Source organism: Canis lupus, chromosome 10 (genome assembly GCF_003254725.2).
Source record: "Canis lupus dingo isolate Sandy chromosome 10, ASM325472v2, whole genome shotgun sequence".
In the NCBI taxonomy this organism is placed as follows: domain Eukaryota; kingdom Metazoa; phylum Chordata; class Mammalia; order Carnivora; family Canidae; genus Canis; species Canis lupus.
In genome coordinates, this window is record NC_064252.1 from 23135770 (window position 1) to 23158709 (window position 22940).

Below are 22940 nucleotides of genomic sequence, written 5' to 3' on the forward strand. Positions count from 1 at the left end.
TGCACCAGGGGGCTCCATAAACAGCATTCCCCTTCCCTCTTCTCACTGAAGCCCAAGCTCCTTGAGAAGCTGCAGGCACCCCCGGCCACATCTAACACCTACATGGTCAGGTGGGCAGTTCTATCCCGAGAGCTTAGGAGCAAGCTGGGGCTAGATGGTTAGGGAGGACTTCCTGGAAGAGGTGCCTCTGGATCTGGCCTTGCCGCTCCCCGGCTTGCCCTGGGTGGTTTTGGGATGGCCTGACCTTGCCCCAAGGGCCGGGTAGTCAGGCCCCAAGCCGTGAGGGGCGGGACCTGGAGAGCTGTGGCACAGGAGCCTGGTGGTGGCCGGGAGTACGCGGGACCTGGCCAGCCTGGCCGGAGGGAGGCATGTAGCTGCACATGCCAGATGGGCTTTCATGGGCTCTGGGGCTAGCGGAGGGCAGGCCCCGAAGAGGCAGCTGCAGAGGACGTGGGCACGGGGCTGGAGCAAGGGGGGGCCCAGCCCAGGGCTGGCATCTGAGACAGGGGAACTGTGGTGGGGCAGGGGGACAGTCAGAGCCCAAGTTCCAGAAAGAGGACCTGACTGGGTCTAGAAACAGCACTGGGCCCAGGTCTGGGGCAGGCTGGACCCTCACGGGGGTGCCCATCATCTAGCCCCTTCTCCCTGCAGGCCGCACTGTCCAGCGGGGAGTGCTGGATGAGCAAACCTGGGGAGGGCAGGCAGCCCAGCTGTAAGACTGAAGGCCCAAAGGAAATAATCCCTAATGGTAGATTCAGGCACCAGGCACGACGAGAGAAGGCATAAACCTGATTGTGTTGGGCCAAACTTCACGACAGCAGGTGCAGGAAAGAGCCTGCAGGTGTGTGATCACGTACAGGTGCTTGCACACGCCCGCCCTCTCTCCCCCTCCCCCTTGAGTCTCCAGCAAGGGGCCAGAGCCGGGCGGCAAACCCCAGAGAGGACCAGAGACCAGCTGGAAACAACATTTTATTGAGCTCTCCTCAGCCATCAAATCTATTCCAGCAGATTTTCTCTTCGCCCAGGGGCCTTCCCGACATGGGGGTGTGGCCAGCACTCCCCCCCCAACCCCCGCCGCCAGAGGAAGGCTCCAGGCTCCTTCCCTGCCGGGTGGTGGTGGCAGTGACAGCACCCAGGCCACCTCAGGGGCTGAGGCCAGGAGAGCGGCCCAGCCAGGCCTTGGCGCGGGCAGTTAACCAGTAACGACCCCCGAGGTATAATGAATTCATTTCTCTTACAAAAAAGAAAGAAAAAACTAGTATGAAACCTCAGTAGTGTCCCAGCACTCGGAGTTTAAATATAAAAAAAGGGATCAGCAGAAAACAGTTAAAAAAGACAACAAAACCAGCAAGGCCACCTCCAGGGTGGCGGTCGGGCGGGGGCGAGGCCAGCCCCGTCCCCAGCGGCTCCAGCTGGTATCACTGGAGGAGGCGGAGGCCCCAGCCTAGTAGCAGCACCAGCAGCAGCAGCAGCGACAGCACCAGCCCGCGCCCCGGGTTGGGGGACACCTGTGGGATGAAGGGCGGGAGAGGTGAGACCTCCAGCCGGGGCCAGGGGTGCTCAGGTGCCCCCCACGTGTGCTCAGGGGCACGGGGTGAACCAGGGTGGCTGAGAGGGTGCTGGAGAGTGGGTCAGGGAGGCGGGGACACAGGAGCGTCTCCGGACAGCACAGCTCACAGGTGGGGACAGCACCCAGAAGCCAGAGCACAGGTGGGCCGGGGAGACGGCCCGGGAGGCGGCAGAGGAGAAGCCTACCCAGGCCGCCGTGGGCACCAGTGGGGGCTGAGCTAGGGTAAGGGACGGTCCCCGGTGCTGCTGGGACAGACAAGGAGGGTCGGGAAAGAGGCTCAGGAGAGGCACCTGCCGGGCAGAGGAGCGAGGATGGTTAGGGAGGCTCACGCGGGGCTGGTGAAGGTGCTCCCGGGGGGTGGGTGGGGAGCCGGAGCATGGGTGTGGGAGCAAACACGCCTGAGAACTGGAGCATAGGGTGGGGGGCAGCCCAGGAGGCTCAGCGGTTTAGCGCCGCCTTCAGCCCAGGGCATGATCCTGCAGGCCCGGGATCGAGTCCCGCATCGGGCTCCCACACGCACGGAGCCTGCTTCTCCCTCTGCCTGTGTGTCTGCCTCTGTGTGTGTGTGTGTCTCTCATTAATAAGTAAATAAAATCTTAAAAAAAGAAAAAAAGAACCGGAGCATGGAGCTGATAAACCAGGGGTCTCCAAGCTGAAAACCGGGAGAAACGAGGGCAAGCAGGCACCACAAGACAACGGGGGGCGGGGAGGAGCAGTCTGTGGCACCCGAGGACATGCTCTGCGGGGCAGCAGCTCCGTGGCTGCAGGTGTCACCGCAGGCAGGCGGGTAAGTCAAGGTCACAGAGTTCACGGTTCATTTACCCTGTTCCGGAAGGTCAGGAAGCTCCAGATGCGGATGTTCTCCCTGAGGTTAGCAAGACCATCCAGGAAACTTCTAAGAACACCTCTCAGGCCTGTCTGGTTGTAGGTAAAAGCCAAGCTGTAAGACAAATGGGCAGGGAAGCAGGGCCATTACTGCAGGGAACAGGGGCGGAGATGGCCTTTATTTCAGGGGACCCCCGCGGGGAGAGGAGGGCGGCGTCCCCTCCCCCCCACGCCACTCTACCCCCTTCCCCGGGTGGATCCACCAGAGGTTCTCTCTCCACGGGCCATTTCTGGTCCTAATGCATCTGATTTCCTGTTTCCTTCCCCTACCCACCGGCCTACCGGGGGTTTTGGTCTTGGGTTCTGGAAAATGCTCCACTGCTCACCGGCCCAAGGACCTGCCGGTCCTCCCTCCGGAGGATCTTTGCTGTGATGGAGGCCCAGGCACCCCAACAGAAGGCTGCCTCCCTGGGGACCAGGAGACCACAGTCGCTCTGGCTTAGGGGGAGGGTTTCCACATCCCCACCTTGAGAACCCAGAGATGCTGGCAAATGGTGGAAGTACACAGTGTGCTCAGGACAGATGCCTCCCGGCAGGACACACGGCTTCGCCAAGCTCACCACTTCCTACCAGCACTTTAAGTCAAGACCCTTTCGGAAAAGCACAGTCTTGGCTTGATGAAGAGGCAGAGGAAGGCACTGGGTTGTGCTTAGTCTGTGGCCCAGGGGCAGGGGCGGGGCAGGAGGTGGAGGGCTGGGGGGGGCACCACCTGTACATGGCCATCCCGGGCAGCTCGCCAACGCGGGGAAGCATCCATCTCACTTCCATCTCGTCCCCGATGAAGGCCAGCCGCATGGCCACATCGTCGGGGTTGTTGCTGTGGGGAGGGCACAGGGAATTAGGGGTGTGGCCGTGTGGTGACCCCCATACACAGGCCCACCTGGCCCACCGGGCCCCGGATTTGTGGGAGGCAAGGGGCGGCACAGAGCAAGGTGGGGGGCAGGGAACCTTCACATGCCCCTCCCCTGGCCCCCACTTTGCTCCAGAAAAAGCCAGCGAGGGCCCATCCCCAGGTGGGTTCCGTGTAGCGCAGGCCCCGCTTGTGGGAGGGCAGAGACACAGTTAGCGCCGCCGCTCCTCCAAGGAAAACCCAAAGCTGGAGAATCCTGGGAGAGGACATCCACCGGGAGGCTTGCCAGGAAAGATGACGAAGGTGGGCAGCGGGGCTGGGGCTCTGAGCCCCCACCGGGTCACTAGGACTGGCTTTCCCCGGGGCTCCACCTGCCAACCTGCCCTCCTCCTCGTGGGGAGGGATTCCAGGACCTGTTCCCTGCTCCCCCATCCTGAAACCACCTGTCACCCCCTCCAGTTCCCTCCTCTCACTGACCGGAATCCTGGATGGAAAGGAGGTACATGCCATCACACCTGATCTCCAAATCCTGCATCCTCCCCTCCCCTGCCCTCCCCTCTGGCCGGCTTCAGCCCTGCTCTCAGGGGTTTGCCCACACATTGCATCTGGGAATTTCCAGGCTCCCAGCTCAGCCCCAGCCACCTGCCCAGTCTCCCCGGGGTCCCTGCTCTCCATCCCAGGGATGATGGAAGGTCGGGTGGGAGGCTGAGAAGGCCTGGCTGGCAATCAAGGTCGGGGGGTGGGGGGGTTGAGGTCTCACCTCTGTCCCAGGCAGCCCCAACCCCCAGGTTGGGGACCTAATGACTAAGAGAATCCTGAGGCCTAAAGCAGAAGGGAAGCACCTGGGCCCGGTCCTGGGAAGATCCCCTCTCCGCCACCCCGACAGCCGGGCCAGGCACTGTGTGCCGAGTGGCTTCCTCAGGCTACTTCTGATTTTCTAAAATTAGAACCATCTCATCAAGAGGCCTTGATGAGCTGATCACGGTCACCGAGGGGCAGGAGTCAGCCCGTCCTAAAGCCACGAGTTTGAGTCATTTTGGTGGCAGCGCCAAGGCCCATCCCGGGAATATGCTGGACGCCGAGGGCCTCTGTGGGCTGCTCCCCGAGGGGCCGCCCCGCCCGGGCACAGGCCTCCTGGACCACGCCTGGGAATTTCCACCCTGGAGCCCTGCCCGGACAGCCCCGAAGGCTGCTCCCCTAAGTATACCCCCGAGCTCACTCACCAGAGATGGGGGTGGGTGGGGCCCACAGAGTGTTACTGGGACCTACCTGTTAGGGGAGGGCCCAGGGTCATAATACTCCACGAGATCTGTCATGCCCGGAACCTCCAGAACTTCTGGGCCATGCTCCTGCAGGAAGGTGCTCAGAAAGAGGTTCCTGGAGAGGGGTCCTGAGTGAGACATTTCTTCTCTGGGGGAGAAAGACACAGACTGAACCCTTGTTCATTGAAGCTGGGACTCTCCTGCTCACTCTCCCACATGCCTTGCAGCCGGTGGTGGGCGTGCGACCCCCAGTTCTGAGCCATGAGGTCTCAGAGCTCTGACGCGGGAGGAGGAAAGGGAGCAGCCTCGCCCGGGCAGCTCTTCTCCCTCCTTGCTGCCTTCAACACAGGAGAGGGCTGGAGCGGCAGCAGCCACTTTATGACACCATGTTGGTGCTCAACATAAGGATAACCAACATGCTGGGTGCCTGGGTGGCTCAGGGGGTGAGGCCGGGGGTCCCAGGATCAAGTCCCACACTGGGCTCCCCACAAGGAGCCTGCTTCTCCCTCTGCCTGTGTCTCTGCCTCTCTCTCTCTGTGTCTCTCATGAAAAAATAAATTTTTCTCTTAAAAAAAAATAAAATAAAATAAAAGAGGGCCAGCCTGGGTCTCTTTAAAAAAAAAAAAATTTATTTATGAGAGAGAGGCAGAGACACACGCAGAGGGAGAAGCAGACTCCATGCAGAGAGCCCTATGTGGGACTCGATCCCAGGTTTCCAGGATCACGCCCTGGGCCGAAGGCGGATGCTCAACCGCTAAACCACCCAGGTGTCCCCCACTGAGCCACCCAGGTGTCCCTCTGCCTGTATCTCTACCTCTCTGTCTCTCTGTTTCTCATAAATAAATAAAATCTTTAAAAAAATTAAGCAACATGCCAAGGACAGAGGAGAGAGGGACAGAGCCTGCCTCTCTGATGGCATTCTTAAACACTTGCAAAAATACATGCCACAGCCAGCCTAATTGTGCAGGAAAAATAAAACCCAATTCATTCAAATCACCCTTCATTGAGTTTCCAGTTCCTTGTAGCCAGAGGCCCTCCCATTACGACCATGGATTCCCACATCTTAAAGTGTCTACGTCCCCCCTTGGGATAGCCAGTGGGATCCCATGACCTCATTCACCACAATTCACCCCACATCGTAGGTCCGGAATATAATGGTGAAGAATGTGGAACTCAAGGACCCGAGTTCAAATCCCAGCTCCGTCACTTCGTATCTGTGTGATGCTGAGGGATGGGACACCAACCCTTAGGGTCTTTGCACCTCAACTCCCCGTCTTACAATAATGTCCTGGGTTTTAAGAAATTTTCTAAGTCTTCACATTAGCCTGCTGGTTGCGGAGAGAACCCTCTTGCTAGCTTGTTGGGTCCCTAACCTTCCAGGTAGGTATTTAATTAAGACGACACTGGGGGCTTGGAGAAGCTCATGATTAAGCCAAGAAGGGACAGAGCCACGTGTCCCCGGTCCCCAGCCCAGCGTGGACGGTGTTCAGCCCTGAAGCGGATCAACTGTCGGCAGGACGTACATGGGCAGCCTCCAGGGGACCCCGAGTTTGGCAAGAGCACACACAACTTGCTTTCAGCATCAGGAGTGGGGACGGGAGGCCCAGGGCGGGGCGCAGGGTGGGCTCGTGGGCGCGCATCCCCCAGGTGTCTCGGGGCGAGTCTAGACAGGTTACTCTCAACACGCGGTCAGAGATGGACACGCTGTGATGTCCTGCGGGGCGCGGACAGGTATTTGAGGGTCTGGGCTCTCTGGCCTTGGGGAAAGGAAACCACAGAAGAACAGCGTTGTTCTAGAGATTGAGTGCCCAGAATGTGTGTCAAGGGGGCTGTTCTGGTTTCCTAAGGGAAAGCCAGGAGAGCCTCTGGTCTGTTCCAGGTGAGAGCCCAGCTTGAAAGGCAGCTCCAGCGGGAGCGAAGCCTGGAGAAATCAGACGTGTAAACACAGGCACGACCGCCACAAAGGGCCCGTGGCCTGACATATGCCACCTGCACCTGCCAGGGCAGCACCTTCCCCTGCGGGCTGACAGGAGCGGTCGGGTCCTGGGTGGGGGCTGGGGGGCGGGTGCTGCCACCTGCTGACGGCACCTGCAGGCAAGGTGTGAGGGCACACAGGCCTGGGACCCAGTGCCCCCCCACCCCACCCCCCCCCGCCGCCATCAGGCCAGCAGGCGCCCAATGGGGAGGACCAGGTGCTATTTCTAAGAACCCGAAAATGCTGCTAGCAGCTCAACAGCAGCTCAGGGACTGCTGAGTGCCCACTCCTGGTACACCTGTTCCAGGGAACTCCAGGCAGCAGGCACAAGCTATGAGGTGTGGGGACCCCTGGCTGGCTCGGTTGGTGGAACACGAGACTCAATCTCGGGGTCGTGAGTTCAAGCCCTGCGGTGGGCATTGTGCTTCATTTAAAAAAAAAAAAAAAAGCAAAAAAAAAGCTATGAGGTGACTCTAGTTCCCTCTACAATGTAAAGCTCTTCAACCAGACTTTTTAAAAAAACTAGATCACAAAACTAGTCCGGTTGGAAGGCGCTCTGAGCCAGAGACAGCGAGGCTTGCTGGAAGTGGTGGACCCAGTCCCAGGGAGCCTCCTCCAGCCACACCCTGGCGCCGACCCCGGATTCAGCCAGCAGCCGGACTCCAGCGCTGCGTGCTTAAAAAACCAGAGAAACAGGGCGCCTGGGTGGCTCCGTCGGTTAAACATCTGCCTTCAGTTCAGGGTCCTGGGATCAAGTCCCACATCGGGCTCCCTGCTCAGTGGATAGTCTGCTTCTCCCTCTGTCTGCTGCTCCCCCTGCTTGTGTACTTTCTCTGTGTCAAATAAATAAAATTAAATTAAATTTAAAAAAGAGAGAAAGGAGAACATTGGGGGGTGGCGGACAGCAGCACAAAAGGCAACTGACTCGTTAGATGGAGTCTCAACAACGTAGAGGAAACATTTCAGAATAAAAGATGGGGAGCATTGGGATACCTGGGGAGCTCAGCGGCTGAGCGTCTGCCTTCGGCCCAGGGCGTAATCCGAGGATCTAAGATCGAGTCCTGCATTGGGCTCCTGCATGAACCTGCTTCTCCCTCTGCCTGTGTCTCTGCACTCCCCACCCCCTTGTCTCTCATGAATAAATAAAATCTTAAAAAAAAAAAAAAAAAGATGGGGAACATTGAGGCCGCCGAAGAAAACGTGATCATTCCAGTGACACAGGAGACGGAAGATTTCTAGCAAACATGAAATGAACCTCTATGCAGAACCACCTCTTGGAACCACCAAGAGGTTCAAGGTTGCTGGACACCAGATCAACATATGAAAATCAATACCCACAAGGCAACCAGAAAATACAGCAGCAGATAGATACCTATTTACAGACACATAAGGCTTTTAGGAAGGAAACGTGATTTAAAAAAAAAAAAAAGAAAAGAAAAGAAAAAAAGAGTCGGGGGGGGGGCAGAGCTTAAAACTTTCATGGAGAGGGAGAAGGACACCTGGGTGGCTCAGTGGTTGAGCATCTGCCTTAGGCCTAGGGCGTGATCTTGTAGACCCGGGATCGAGTCCCACAACGGGCTCCCTGCAAGGAGCCTGCTTCTCCCTCTGCCTGTGTCTCTGCCTTTCTCTCTGTCTCTCATGAATAAATAAAATCTAAAAAAACAAAAAAAAAAAACAAAAACTTTCACGGAGAAAAACTAAGAACTCCACTGAAGGGCATAAAGAACCCAGATACCTGGAACCAGCTTTCACAGACGAGATATTTTAACGCTGCAAGGTTGTGAGCACTCTGCCTGTGTAAGGATTGTGACCCAAGGAGCCTCTAGCCGCTGCCAGGCCCCAGGGAGCTTGGTGTCCATGCAAATGACAATTTCCCAGGAAAAGCAGTCCCAGCCCTCATTTGCATGGGCCCCCAGCCCCCCTTCCCCTCCTCACCACGCCCCAGCAAGGGGCTGCTCTCTTCCCAGAGGCTCCTGTGCACTCCCACGGAAACCCCTGCCTCACCGCAGCCAAGGGGCCACAGTGGGACTTCGGTGGGCATGTGGCCTCTGAGCCTCACTTTGACCCACTGTCCCCACATCCCTCAGCCTCCAGCAGACACTCCCAGAATCCCTGGGCACCAAGTGGGAATGCGGCCCATGAGCCCTACAGGGGCATGCGCCTGACCAGGGGCAGTGACCACTGGGCAGCCTGGCCAGGGGGAGGTTGAGGCCTGTGTCTGATTAGCTCCGGGGTTGGGTGAGAGCTGGGGTGGTGCCTCCCCTGCAGACAGGTGGCAGAGTCTTGGGTCACCTAACTCAACCACTCACTGCAGTACAGTGTGATCTTAGGCAAGGGCTTCAGTTTCCTTATCTGTTAAATGGGGGATAATGATCCCACACTAACAGGGTTCCTTTTCCAGGCAAGAACCAGCACAAACTGCCGGTTAGAACCCCAGCTGATGTGTGAGCACCGACCTGTCACGGCCCGACTCCAGCCCTGTGTAAGGATTCTCATTAAATGCTCACCAACCAGGCCTAGGGGCTCTAGATCTGAGCAGCAGGAATCAAGAGTGTGGCCAGGGACCTGGGCGCAAGTTCCCCACAGCAGTCCCCCAACGCTTGGGGACTCCAGCGCTGGTCACTTCCTGTCCACTCTGCTGTCTAGCTGCCCGGCTGCCCTCCAGTCTCTACTGGGCCCTCTCCTAGCTGATCTGCCCCCAGCAGCCTCAGATCCCACCCAGCCACTGCTCCACTCAGCTCTCCCGGCCCGTCGGGGGTTGTGCACACTGCTATCAGGGCCCTCTTCTGCCCCTGGCCACCTCACCAGCCCCAACCCTGCCAATCCAATCTCAGGCCCTGCTCCCGCCCCACTAAAGACCACGCGCTTCTGTGAACGGTGCGCTGACACACAGGCCTCCCCCAGTGTTTGCAGGAGCAGGGCCCGCGGGCTGGCAATCCTGACTCCTTTGACCGCTCATTCCTACTGGTCCCCAAAGAACTCAGCCCTGGCATCGCCTTCCTAGATGCTCCAAGGAGGCTGGGGGGCTTGGGGAGCCCACGCAGCCCCTGCCTCTGCTCCCTTCTATCTCTAACCACCCACAATGGGGGCTGCTGATTCTTCATCTGTGGTGTGGACCCCGCGCCCTGTTCCTTCCCTCCTAAATGAAGATACTAGTAATGTGTGTCTCCCAGGGCTGCTGTGAGGACAAAAGGATGGAATCTGTGTTAATGCCCCAACACAACACCACAAACCAGGAGCTGCCATTGTTCTTAATCTTTGGTTCCCAGCCGTGGCTCAGAGCACGTGGTTTGTCAAACAACCAATCACAGCCCAGTACTGAGGAAGCTGCAGGCCCAGGAGCCTGGACTGGTTTTTTTAAGAATCTATTTAAAAAAAAAAAAAAAGAATCTATTTTTTTTCCAGCAGATTTGCAAACAAGTAGTTTCAAACCGTTCCTGGGTGAAAAGAAGGCATACCTAGACACCCAGCCCCAACCCAGGCTGCAGCCCACACGCTCACCCTCCTACACACTCCCCAGAAAAAGCCACTAGGAACCCTCTTTTGCTCGCAGAGCTTGGATGCCAATGTCACCTGTGGGCAGAAGATGCCGCCCTCACGGCCACAGAGACACCTGTGGGGCCCAGGAGATGGAGAGAGGGCAGTCTCCCCACCGCCCAGGTGTGGTTTCACAGGATGTGTGACCTCTCCCACACACACTGCCGTCCCTAGAGGATGCACCCGTAGTCTCCCCCAGGACCCCCAGCCCAGCCTTACAGCCAAGCAGGGACAGGTGGTGACCCCTCTGGGGCCCCATCAATACCACCCGGTCACTGGAATCCTGGGTGCCAGGCCAGTGGCTGCTGGGTGGATCCAGCTGAGACCTGGTCACCAGTTTTTTCCATCGGGGCTTCCCACCCACAAGTGACCCCCATCACCAGCCCTGCTACTGCCCAGGACAGGGGTGGTGCCCTGGCTTACAGAGCACCCGAGGCTCACAGCATCAGGGGAGCTCAAGCAGAAAAGCCCAGACCTCAGCAAGACAGGCCTGGGTTCCAGTCCCAGCTCTGCCCCTGCTGGATGACTGGGACCTGTCACCTAATTCTGAGCCTAGCTCAGAGAGGGCTCTCCTGCCTGGAAATAGCTCAGCCTCTCAGAGGTAAGAGGATTAAGAGAAACAGGTGCTGCCCACCTCCTGCCACGGAGCAGGGGTTCCAGAGGGCTAAGGAATCCACAAACCCCGGGGGGGGGGGGGGGATTTCCACCTAGTAAAGCCACAGCACACCAACCCTCTGATTTCTAGGATGTATCCTGCACGTACCCGTGTGGACCTGATAAACTCCGGAAACTGTAGCGGGAAATCTGCAAGTGCTGCTGTGCCAGGACCTGGAAGGTACATGGCTAAATGCAGCAGGGGCGGCTTGTGACCGTGTAGACACACGTGTGTATAAAATAAAGACCCCAGGGACGCCTGGGTGGCTCAGCAGTTGAGCATCTGCCTTGGGCTCAGGTCCGGATCCTGGCGTCCCAGGATCAGGCTCCCTCCCTGCAGGGAGCCTGCTTCTCCCTCTGCCTGTGTCTCTGCCTCTCTCTGTGTCTTTCATGAATAAATAAAATCTTAAAAAAAAAAAAAAAAAGGCCACAAACAGACAAATGCTTCCATCTGCATAGATCATCTGCAGAAGAGGCAAGGAGATTAATAAAAACAGGTAGGGGTCTCTCTAGGACAGACGTGGGAAGGGGGCTGAATTTCTTGTGTTCTACTACAGTGCATGTGCTGGGATGGCTAGTTCAAAAAATAAAGCAAAAATCACTGTTTTGAGGCAATAGCTTGAATTTTCCTTTAGTGGAAAGGTTTGTCTTAAAGGTCTATTTCAGAATGGAGCCTCCACCCCAGCCTCCCCACCTGGCGGGGAAGCCCCGCCCCCAGCTCCCCTCCACTCACGGCCCCCTCCTGCCTCCACCCTTAGGAACCTGCAGATGCCCCAAACCCAGCTCCTTTGCAGTGGGCAAGACTCGCTTCCCCAGTTATGGAAAAGTGATTGGGGAAAAGACAGGGCGTGAGAAACGGGAGGGAGAGAGAAGAAAAAAAAGTGTTTCAGGTAAAAAGAAAGTTGGAAATAGCCATCCATGGGGAGGCGTGGGCTTGGCCTCTGCAGCCTCGGTCTCCTTTGTCCCCTCTGTCGCTGACCACGTCCTTATTTGCATCTACTGAGTCCAGCCTCCTCCAGAAGGAAGGGGTGTCTGCCCCACTTCACAGGCGGGGACCCAGGAAGCTTGAGGATGGAAATTCAGAGCTCCTTGGCCATGCAATCACACCCCACCTCCCACCCCCACCCTGGGGCTCCAAAAATACAGCGACCTAGCAGTGCAGGCTGCCCGGAGAATCAAAAGGAAGGCCACCTTGACAATCACACACTAAAGTCTTGCTCTGAGGCCTGAAATCCCAAATAGTTTCCATTGAATTCGATGGTGATGGAACGAACAAGGCGGGGGCCCTGTATGTAGGGCTCGGCCAGCGCCGATGATGTCAGCAGCGTGACTCAATGATGCCTTCTGAGCCTCCACCACAGAGGCCCATTCAGGTCAAAGTTTGGCGGGAGTTGCTGAGGCTTGATTCAGCGGCAGGTCCCCCAGGGAGGCCCCCCTCTGGGCCTGGCTCGGGTCGCTCAGGTAGGTTAGTGGAAATGATGCAAAACCAGCGTCCCCTCCACTGCCCCCCCCCAGAATCCACATTAGGACAGACAGGTCACCGCAAAAACGGAAAGAGGTGGGTCTGTAACAACGGGGAAAGAAGTCACGGTGAGGTGAGCTGCTGCAAGGCCCGCAGTGATGCGACGTATGCAAATGTCCAGGTCTCACCGCCTCTGTTCACTACCTGCCTGTGGAGGTGGAAGCTGTGCCAGGGGGTACTCAGCCACTGGGACACCCGGGTCCTGGTCCAGCCTGGCCGTTTGGCCCTGGACAGGTTCCTTAGCCCCTCTGGACCCCTAGTTCCATGTCTGCAAAACTACCACTGGGGAGACTTTATTTCTGTCCTTTCCTGCCCAAGTATCTATAAAGATCCTCCAAACTGGAGAAAGCAGAACAGATTAATAATTTTCTGGATGGGGGCGCCTGGGTGGCTCAGTCGGATAAGCATCTGCCTTAAGCAGATCAGGTCATGATCCTGGGGTCCTGGGATCAAGCCCCACATCGGAGACCTGGGCTCCCTGTTCAGTGGGGAGCCTGCTTCTCCCTCTCCCTCTTCCCGACTTGTGCTCTCTCCCTTGTTCTATCTGAAATAAATCAATACATTAAAAAATTCTCTGGATGACTGATTTTGAAATTGGCTTCACACCAGTTTGCTGTGGCCTGAATGTCTGTATCACTCCCAAAATCGTAATGCCCAGGGTGATGGTATCAGGAGGTGGGGCCTGAAAGAGGCAATGAGATGCTGTCGGCTCCACTAATAGGCTTAGTGCTCTTCTAAGAGACACCCAGGAGGGCTCCCATCCCGTCCCCGGTCCCCCACTCAAGGATACAGGAGGTCAGTGGCACCCTGACCTTGGATTTCCAGCATCCAGAACAGTGAGAAATACATTTGTACTTTATAAGCCCCCCAGTCTGTGGGGTTTTGTTATCACACACAGTTCGACGGCGGAGTGAACGGAACCCACGTTGGGGGAGGAGGAGCAAGGAAAACCCAGGGGGATCCCAAAGTCCTTGTTGACACCGAAAAGGGGATCCAAGGGGACCCCTATGCTCTTCTATCCCCATCAGGAAGGACAGGGTGCCAAGATACTATGTAGGCCTGCAGTTTTTAAGTTTAAAAAGCATGAATATCAAAAGAAGTTTTTGGGGCACCAGGCTGGCTCCATCGGCACAGCGTATGACTCTCAATCCCAGGGTTGTGAGTTCAACCCCCACGTTGGGCATAGAGATTACTTAAAAAAAATATTTAAAGAAAAAAAATCCATAAATGAATAAATAAAAATATGTTATTGAGAAGTATTTAAAATAAGTAAAAGATTGTGCCCCTTCCTCGCTGGGACAAAGTCCTCAGCCCCCCACCAGACTCGCCCTGTCCCTCCCGAGCTCTCAAGCCTGACACTCTGGCCCTCGTCTCCTTCTCCCAGGCTGGTACAGGGGGCCTGCTTCTTCCTTCAGGCCTGGCTCAGACCCCACCTCCTCCCCGCCTTCCCCAAGACAGAATTAATTGTTCCTCCTCCGTGTTGTCCCAGCACCTTTGGTAAACAGACCTGGATTGGGCACTTGGCCCATCTGACTCTCATGAAATGTTTACCTGTCTGTCTGCCCCGCTCAGAACAGGGGCCTAGCGATCGGGAACAGTGAGGGGGCAGGAGGGGCAGGTGATATACTGCGAAACAGAATAAGGGAGCTGGGCTCACAGGGACAGGAGACCCCGGACTCGACACACCCTCGCCCTTCAAGAGCCCAGCAGGAAGTGCTGCTGTGAGGAGGAGGCCGCAGAGGCTGCGCGTATGGTACGCAGTAGTGCCCACTAATGGCAAACTATTACGAGTCTGGAGCTCAGAAGAGGTGCATACCATGCTGACCACCTCACAGAGCAGGGATCTTCCTGATGTGTCATCGTCCATACACGGGCAACTCTGCAGATCTGTGCTCACCTTGATCTGGCTTCTCCTGAGCTCCAAGCCACAGACACACAAATGCTAACTTCTTAGGGGCAGGGGGAGGGGCAAAAACTCTCAATTCTCCCTCTCCATATCCCAGTGATGCTCCCCAAGGAGCCAGGGGGGCTGCTCTGGGCTCTAGAGCCCGTGCTTCCTCTCAGTCTGGGTGACAGGCCATCTTCGCCCACCTCCAGAAAAACAGGTTTACCCATGCAGTGCCCGGCAAGGCCCAGCGGGTGTTTTGTATTGTCACATCCTAATATTGACACTAGGAAAATCAGCTGTCCTCTCCAAGCCCGCCTCAGGGCGCTGACCACCAGCCCTGGCCTCTCTGCTGCCAGCCTCAATGCCAACGAGGAACTGGGGGCCGTGGCCTCATTTGCTTACATTCTGTATTTCTCCCAGGGCCTGGCCCCGGCCAACCAGCAGCAGGACAAAGAGACCAGGGAGCGGCTCCACATGTCCACTCTGGACCCACTGCAGGCTTCCTGGTGGCTGCCAACAACAAAACCCGAGCGTGCCGGCAACTTCCTTGAAACCTCTTGGAATTGTTCTGAGCCGAGAGAAAAAAACAGCCGGACTCTCGTGGGATCCACTATGTTCGAGGCAGGGGAAGCAAGAAACCATTAATTGTCTACAAACTTAATAGGTCCACTACAAACAGGATGCTTTCCAGGGAGAGGGGAAAATACCTCCGAGGTCAGCGTGGAGACCCAACCAGCGGATGGAGCCATCCTCCGAGCACCCCCTTCCACAACCTAGCCCAGCAGGAGAGGAAAAGAACGGGCTAATGCTGCTCTCTTGGTTTCTCTGCAGCTCAGCAAATCCAGCTTTTATACCTGCCAACCGCCTTGTGAAACTTGGGGTATGTAACAGGCATGCAACCCTCCGTCCAGCCTCTTCCCAGTGGGCCCTGGCTGTGCCACCTGCTGGGGATACTCCGCTGAGTGTGACATAGGTCCTATGGTCCTCATGGAGCTGCAGGCGAGCGTCATGCTAAGTGAGCACAAATGGGTAATTTCAATCTGTCTCCAGTGTCCTGAAACAGTACAATGAGTTCCTTGCACAGAGGATGGGCTGCACCTTTATAGAGGAGGTAGTCAGGGAAGACTTCTCAGAGGAGGCAAGCAAGCCAACGGAGCCAGGGAAGGATGACACCCGCAGGGACGGTGCTAAGTGCATCACTCCATTTGTTTTAGGCCTCACGGGATCCCTGGGGCTTGGAGAAACACCCTTGCTGACACAGTTCCCACCCTACCACCACCACCCCGCCAAATCGCCTGGCAACCATCTTAGAAGGTTGATTAAATAGGATTCCCCTGTGGGGGGGGGGGCACATTCTGAGGCACTGACTGAACAGCCACATCCTGGAAGCCAGTCTCCCCAGGTGCTTTAGACACTTCAAACCAAAAACAAGCATAAAGAAATTTGTAGAGCATTGACGCTGGTAAGAGCCCTACCCCACAGCTAAAGCCGGCAGTGACAGCCCTGTGACCTTGAGGTTCAAATGGTGGGAAATCCCCAAATCCTGGAGCGGGAAGGGAAGGGTGGAGGAGAGGCCAAGCTGTGGGCAAGGGCAGCACCAACAACCAGCGCTGAGGCTGGAGTCCCCGCCCAGCCACCGCCTGAGACAGACCACTTAGGGAACTAGTGCAAAAACCACACCAATCAACTCCTGAAAGGTGCCACTGCCAAGACGTTACCCCAAAAACATGCCCAAGAGAAGCAGACACAAGGTTAAAGCATTTGCGCTGAGGGAAGCCACTGAAGAGCCACCAACACCAAGTGGGTGTTCACAGCTGGTGGGGACCTCATGGACCCATTCTAAGGAATGAGCAAACGGAGGCCCAGAGGCGGGAGCAGCCCCTGTAGGACAACACAGCTGGACAGTGGCTGGGTGGAGAGCTTTGGCCGCGCTCCCAGAAAACAGCTCCGGGCTCTTGGTTTGCCGGCGTCTCGGCGGCCTCCTCCTGGAAGCGAGTCTCACTTTGACCACCTGTGAAACGAAGCCTCCAGTCTCCGGAGAGGGCCAGGATGCGGCTCACAACCCTCCCTTCCTGGGGAGCGGGCGAAGCCTCGGGGAGCAGGCCCGATCGGGGCCGGGCCACAGTGGGTGCGGGGCGGGGTGATGTGCAGCGGCGCCCCCCGGGGCGGCTCATTCCAGCCAAAACTACACTGACGACCAACGACCCACGGCAACACGGCGGTTTGGCGCCCAGGCGGCCGGCGGGTTCGGCGGCGCGGGGCTCGGCGGCGGGAGCCCTCGGGGTCGCGGGAGGGACGCGCCCGCGGCCGCTGCGGCGGGTTTGCAGGGCGAGGCGGGGCGCACCTGCGCGGGGCTGGAGCCGGGGCCGGGGCCGGGGCCGGGGCCGGGGCCGGGGCAGGGGCAGGTGCGGGCGGCGGCCGCGCCCCGCTCGCCGCGCAGTTCCTGTTCCGGGCGCCCCCGCCGCCCGCGCCGGAGCCTCTCCCGGCCCTTCGCAGGTGCGCGGCCACTCGGGGCGCCCCGGGGCCATCTTCCCGGTTTCGGCGGGGGGACCCCCTCCCCCGCGGGGGCGGGAGCCGGAGCCGGAGCCGATGGCGGCGCGGGGGGGGGCGCCCCATTGCGCGGATGCGGGGACGGAGGGCCCGGGGGCGCCGCGGCCGGGACCCTCGCAGGCGGGGACCTGGACGCCCCGCCGGACAGGGGGCGTCTCGGAGCCGGGGGTCCCGGGAGTGACACACCCAACAGCGGCCCGGGACGGAACCACCTGGGCACAGGTCCCTAAGCAGCCCCCGCTCGGCACCCTGGGCGCCCATCTACCGGGCTGGGCGCGGGGGCGCGGGGTGCAGGGGCGCGGGGCAGCGGGGCAGCGGGGCCGCAGGGCAGCGGGTGAGGGGCGCGGGGCGCAGGGCGCGGGGCGCAGGGCGCGGGGTGCAGGGCGGCGGCGGGACCTGGACTCACCGCGGGTCCGGGGCGCTGGAGCCGGGACGCGACTGTGTGCGGCCGCCGCGGGCGCGCGAGCTTATAAACCGCCGGTCGCGCTCGGGCCCGCCCCCGGCCGCCTCCCCGCCCCCAGCCCGATCCCCGACCCGGGCTCGCCGCCGTCGCCGCCGCCGCCGTGCGCTCCGTGGCCAGGGTCTCCAGGCGGGTGGTCCCATTCGCCGTCCGAGCGGGTCCCGACCGCCCGGGGCTTTGGTCCAGGCCATTTCACCAATGTGGAAACTGGGCGTCGGAGAGGACCCAGCGACAGCGGGGACCCCCCCCCCCCCCCCGTCATGCTCTCCGTGCTAGCAGCTTCGGGAGTTAGGTTTTGTTTTGTTTTTCTCAATTTTCTTTATTGTGGTGAAATACACACGACACGATTTACCGTATCAACCAGTTTTAAGTGTGCCGCTCAGTGGTGTTCAGCGCCTGCATAATGTGCAACGGTCGCCACCTCCCATCTCTGTGATTCCATCTTGTGAAAACAAACTATAAAAACTCCCCATTCCTGGGGCGACCGGCTGGCTTAGTGGGTGGAGCCTACGACTCGCGACTCTCGCTGTTCTGGTCATGGTTTCGAACCCTACTTTGGATGTAGAAATGACTTAAAATAGATATATGTATATATACATATATATATATACATATTTTTTATATATTTTAAATACTTTATTTACTTATTCATGAGAGACACAGAGAGAGGCAGAGACACAGGCAGAGGGAGAAGCAGGCTCCATGCCGGGAGCCCGATGTGGGACTCGACCCTGGGTCTCCAGGATCACGCCTGGGCCAAAGGCGGTGCTGAACCGCTGAGCCACCCAGGGATCCCCTATATACATATATTTTTAAACCTCCCCATTCCCTCCTTCACCCCTCGGCCTTGGCACCCACCTGGAATTAGGTATATTTCCGCCTATTTCACAATCGTGAAAACCAAGAGTGAAGCTTTGGCAGAAACAGCGTCAGCAGCATCCCCCTCCTCCAACGCCCCATCCTTCCACCTGTACCACCCACTGCACCCCCATCCCAGCCTTCCTCGTGGGAGCAGCCTGTAAGGGAGGAGCCCTTCCGTTCCTGCGCCTAGGGAGAAACGGGGGTGCAAAGCCCCTAGGGAGGAGGAGAATCACAAAGGTTCTAGGTAGGGTGGGCCCCAGCCCTGGGGCTGGTTAGGGAGGGGGTAGGGGCAATCCCTGAGGTGGAGCAGGGGAGTGTGGTGGAGGCTGAGGCAGGCAGAAGCCTGGCTGGGATTACAAAGTAACCACTGTCCCAAGAACACAACAACAAGACTTGTTTACCTTAGTCCAGCTCCACAGTGTCTGAGGGCAGAGGAACAGCAGATCCAGGGGAGCTCCCCTCCCCCTAATTGTGCCACTTGCTACCTGGTGGGGCCCCTGGCCCCTTCTTCCCATTTCTGGAGTGACTGGCAGTGATGCCCTCTTTTCCTTCCGTGTTATCTCTGAAACGGCTGACCCCACCCTACACCTGCAGGGCTATAGGGTGGATCAGAGGAGAGATCAGGATCTGTGACCACCAACAGATAATCCTTGGTAAACACCAACAGAGTTTAAACTTCAGGGCCCCCTGGTCCCTCGTCCCTCGGGCCTCCATCTGGCCTCTTGCAATTTTGTAATCCTTGGAGGACCCCCACATCACACCACCTCTAAGCCCCACAAAGGCTGGATCATCCTGACCTCCTCTGAAAGCCACAGGTTGCCTCACCGGCAGGAGTGAGGAGCCCCTCTCCAAATCTTTGAGTCTCGCAGAAGGGAAACAATGACACCGGGTCTCACCAGCCAGAAAAGCCCGACATGCGGGAGAATGCCTCCAGAGGGGTCTCGAGGCTGAAGGCACAGTGCCCGGCACATAGTAGGCATTCAACAAACACTAGTGGAACAGATGAAGAGGGACCTTTGGGTACAGATAAGGGATAGAAGTCCTCAAGGGAGGGGTGGGTGAAAATATTTGTTTTGGAAGGTCCTAAGATAATATGCTGATCCAATAGTTGAAAAGGAGGCAAAACCTTTTGAATAAGAATGGGACCTGTTGGAGGCCTTGGCTTCCTATTAGTCCAAGAAAAAGCCCTGGGCTAGACTTGGAAGCATAACAACACCAAGGAGAATGTTGACAGGCACTGGTCCCCCAGTCCCAGGGCTGACTACCCTGTAATTCCCACGACTGCCTCTGGCACCAGGAGTGGCCATCCTGGTGTCACAGACACCAGAGCACCCACCGAAGGTCCCAGGACAGGCCAGAGAAAACTTATGGTCCCATTTTACAGATCCCAAAACGGAGGTTCTAAAAAAGGAGAGGGACTGACTCAGTCAGAGGAGCATGTGATCACGATCTCCAGGTCCTCGGTTGAGAACCTTATGGGGTGTAGAGATCACTTAAATGAATAAACTTAAAAAAAATAGGGGTGCCGGGGTGGCTCAGTCAATCAGGCGTCTGACTTTGGCTTAGGTTGTGATCTTGGGGTCTTGAGACGGAGCCCCATGTTGGGCTTCCCACTCAGCAGGGTGTCGCTTTTCTCCCTTTCTCTCTGCTCCTCCCCCCATCCTCTCTCTCTCTTCTCTCTCTCTCTCTCTCTCTCAAATGAATAAATGAAATCTTAAAAAAAAAAAAAGCCAATTGCTAGAGATCACCTAGCCAGCCCTTAAGCAACAGAGTGTTTGAAGCCCAGGTGCTGCAGTGACCTATTTCCCCTCCACAGCTGGGTTCAAACCTCCTGGGCCTCAGTTTCCCCTTCTTCATAGGGATTTGCTGGCCTGTCCCAGGGCTATCAGGCTGTGGATCCTGCTCTCTAAGAGAACCCCATGACCTAGTGGGCAGCCCCTTCATTCCCGGGGCCTCCATCCCAAGGAGCTGCCTCCAGGGGCCTGGGGATCCTCCGAACCCCTCCTGCTGAGGCTATGACCCCCTTCTCTCAGTGATTCAGGGATCTGCTGTCCAGTAGAGCCTCTGGCACCAGCTTAGGGTTGAATTCTGTCCTCGGTATGACTTTTCTTTGGATCATTCATTTAACAAATATTCATTGACACCCTATTCCAGCAGGGCGATAGCTGACGGGGATCTAGAGATGACACGTCTAGCAGGGAGCCCCCCATCCAAATCGGGGAGCCAGTGGAGCAGAAAGCAGCCACCGGGAAGGTAAAGCGGCGGGCAGCTCGGCACACACAGCTGCTCACGGAGGTGAAGCCAGGGACTGTGCGGGGGAGTGGGGAGGACGGGCACAGCTAGGTGAGAGCATTCCCAGCCCCAGGAGGGAGAGGGGAGGAGGGGGAGAGGGGAGCCCCGGGAGGGCCCGCCAAGTGTGCCTGCCAAGCTCCAGCCTCAGCGGCCGGGGCCCACCAGGGGGAACCAGGCGCCAGTGAGGTTTTCAATGGTCCTGTCTTTCCACTTGCCATCCCAGACTTTTGTCCTAGCCTTAGGACACCTTATCTGGGAAATCCTCCAGCTTTGAGAGGCTTTGTAATATCGGGAAGGACCCTTCAAAGGGCTTTGCTGTTCTCTCCAGAGCTGTCTGTGCCTGAGCTCCTTGTGTGGAGCTCCCGCAGCCTGGTGGGCCAGCTCCTCCGCACCACAGCGTGTCACCTGTGCCAGCCCAGGGGACGTTTTGCGGGGGAACCTTCTCGGGGCGGGAGGCTGTTGAGAGCTCTGTGGTCAGGGCGTGTGGCCTGGGTGATTTCATATAAGCCTCCTGCACCCCTGCGGGGCAGGTGTCTGCATTGCACAGGTAAAGAAGCTGAGCCACAGAGAAGGGTCCTGACAGGTCCAAGGCCACAGAGCCAAGAGATTGGAAGGCTGGGGGTTGAGCCCAGGGCCCTCTATTCCGCCTGACTTGGGGTTTGTAGCTACGCTTCAGGAAGTCTATGAACCCCTTCACATGGAGAATTTCACTTGGGGTATAAGCCTTTTCTGGAGAGGGAGTCTGCAGCCTGGTGAGTGAGAACCAGGACTCTGGAGTCACCCAGCACTGAGCTTGGATCCTGACTTTATAACTCGCATGGTCACAGGCAATTGCCTCTATGAAGTTTTCAGCCTCCCAAGGCTGCTGAGAGAGTAAAAGCATCAGAAGCCCTTCGTGTGGTGCCTGGCACACAGCAGGTGGCCAGTAAACCCAGAGGCTGTTATTGAAGGAGTCAACATGACCGTGCTGGCAAAAGAAACTGTATCTTGGAGGTGCATCTTCTGTAAAATGAAACAACACATGTTTACAAATCCTTACGGCCGGTACACTCCCACATTTTGAAAAAAATCCATATAGAAAAGACTGGAAAGAAATATAGGATTGCAAAATGGAAATAGCGGTCATCTCTGAGCATAAGGATAAGTAGTATAATTTTCTGCCTTGTGCTTTTCTGTACTTTTCTGTATTTTCTAGATTTTCTCTACAAATGTGTATTAACTTGGTAATGATATGAATAAACTTTTTTTTTTTTATGGCAAGAATGAAAACTGTGTTTAGTCTTGTCTCAGGCTAGAGGAGAGCCAGAGACAATGGCAGATTCCCTAGCTCCAGGGATGCCTGGGTGGCTCAGCAGTTGAGTGTCTGCCTTAGTCTCAGGTCGTGATCTTGGGGTCCTGGGATCAAGTCCTGCATCGGGCTGCTCCCTGCATGGGGCCTGCTTCTGCCTCTGCCTCTGTCTCTGCCTCTCTCTCTCTGTGACTCTCATGAATAAATAAATAAAATCTTAAAAAAAAAAAAGAAAAAAGATCCCTAGCTTAGCTCCAAGTGAGACAATACTGGGACGAAGTACATAATGGGTTTCAGGCAGAAAGTGCCAGGCCTCAGGAGAGAGAAAATTGAACCAGCTCCTTCTAAGGAGACTCAAATGTATCAGGAAAGGCTTCCAGGAGGAGGAGGCCTTTGAAGGGCTGAATTTGAGGGCTAGGAGAAGGGGCTGGATTTTGACCAAAAGGGAAAGATGGGTTTGGTCCTCTTGTCCTGTGGGTACTGCGGAGCCATAGAAGGTCTTTGAGCAGGAGAGGGACTAGATCTTCAGGAATTGGACCTGGCAGCCACGTGAACTGGATTGGAGGGGAAATGAAGCCCGGAGTCTGTGAGAGGGCCTAGCCTCCATCCAAGTAGTAGGAAGGCCCAGGCTGCCCTCTCTCCCTGCAGCATCTCCTCCACTTTGTTCGGCACATCTGGCCTGTACTGTACTCTCTCGTTAGTGAGGCAGTGAGGCCCTCTCTGGATGGAGCTGTTGGGGAGCCTCTGGGAACCTCATTATGTTCCCATTTTGCAGGCCAGGAGACTGAGGCTCAGAGAGACCAGCTGAGCTGTGGCATAGAGGGGCGTGGATGTACTGGGATGGGCGGGGGGTGGTGGTGGTGGCTTCCCTTCCCAGCTATGTGAGCAGGAACACAGTCTAGGGAAGGCCTGGAAACCTCAGTTTCTCTCACTTTCCAGGAAATGGGGACAGCGACACCTAGCTCATCCCTAGTTGCTGTGAGGAAGGCAGTGGTGCCTGAAGCAGTGTTCATTACTATCCGAGGTGACTCAGTGGGGCTGCTTGGGCCCCTGGTTACCTGGTCTGCTTTACCTTCTCCCACAGCACTGGCTGCTGGGTCGCATATTTATTTGCAAATATATTTTTGTCTATTGTCTGACTCCCCGCTCCCCGCGGAGACTAAGCCAGGCTCAGTCAGTACTTGCTGAGCAAACAGGTGCAGGAGGATGTGCACCTTCAGGCTTCTCTCTTTTAGGTCTATTTCCTCCCTCTGTCCTTACATCATTTCTCCCCCTCGAGCCACATTTTTATTTTTATTTTTTTTCGAACCACATTTTAAAATAGTTTCTATGGCAGCTCACAGCTT

The 22940-nt window shown here is 57.0% G+C and overlaps 1 protein-coding gene and 1 long non-coding RNA gene across 2 annotated transcripts; one reads left to right on the forward strand and one right to left on the reverse strand.

The window, feature by feature from the left end:
- Nucleotides 1-952: 952 nt before the first annotated feature.
- On the reverse strand, nt 953-17179 carry BIK (BCL2 interacting killer). Its single transcript, XM_025471179.3, has 5 exons — nt 17100-17179; nt 4575-4715; nt 3165-3272; nt 2393-2510; nt 953-1508 (listed from the first exon to the last, which is right to left on the reverse strand). The coding sequence occupies exons 2-5, from the start codon at nt 4706-4708 to the stop codon at nt 1419-1421; spliced, it is 450 nt and encodes a 149-aa protein (XP_025326964.2). The 5' UTR covers nt 4709-4715; nt 17100-17179; the 3' UTR covers nt 953-1418.
- A 21-nt stretch (nt 17180-17200) lies between these two features.
- On the forward strand, nt 17201-21560 carry LOC112666433 (uncharacterized). Its single transcript, XR_003140853.3, has 3 exons — nt 17201-18258; nt 20169-20309; nt 20837-21560. It is a non-coding gene; the product is annotated as an uncharacterized LOC112666433 (long non-coding RNA).
- Nucleotides 21561-22940: the final 1380 nt, after the last annotated feature.

What these genes read in the sequence shown, in the direction of transcription:
- BIK (XM_025471179.3), bottom strand. Translation starts at nt 4,708, where the DNA reads ATGTCTCACTCAGGACCCCTCTCCAGGAACCTCTTTCTGAGCACCTTC. An exon ending in CCTGGGCCCTCCCCTAACAG is followed by an intron (nt 3,273 to 4,574) that starts GTAGGTCCCAGT and finishes CCCTCCCCACAG; the next exon opens with CAACAACCCCGACGATGTGG. An exon ending in CCCGGGATGGCCATGTACAG is followed by an intron (nt 2,511 to 3,164) that starts GTGGTGCCCCCC and finishes TTTGTCTTACAG; the next exon opens with CTTGGCTTTTACCTACAACC.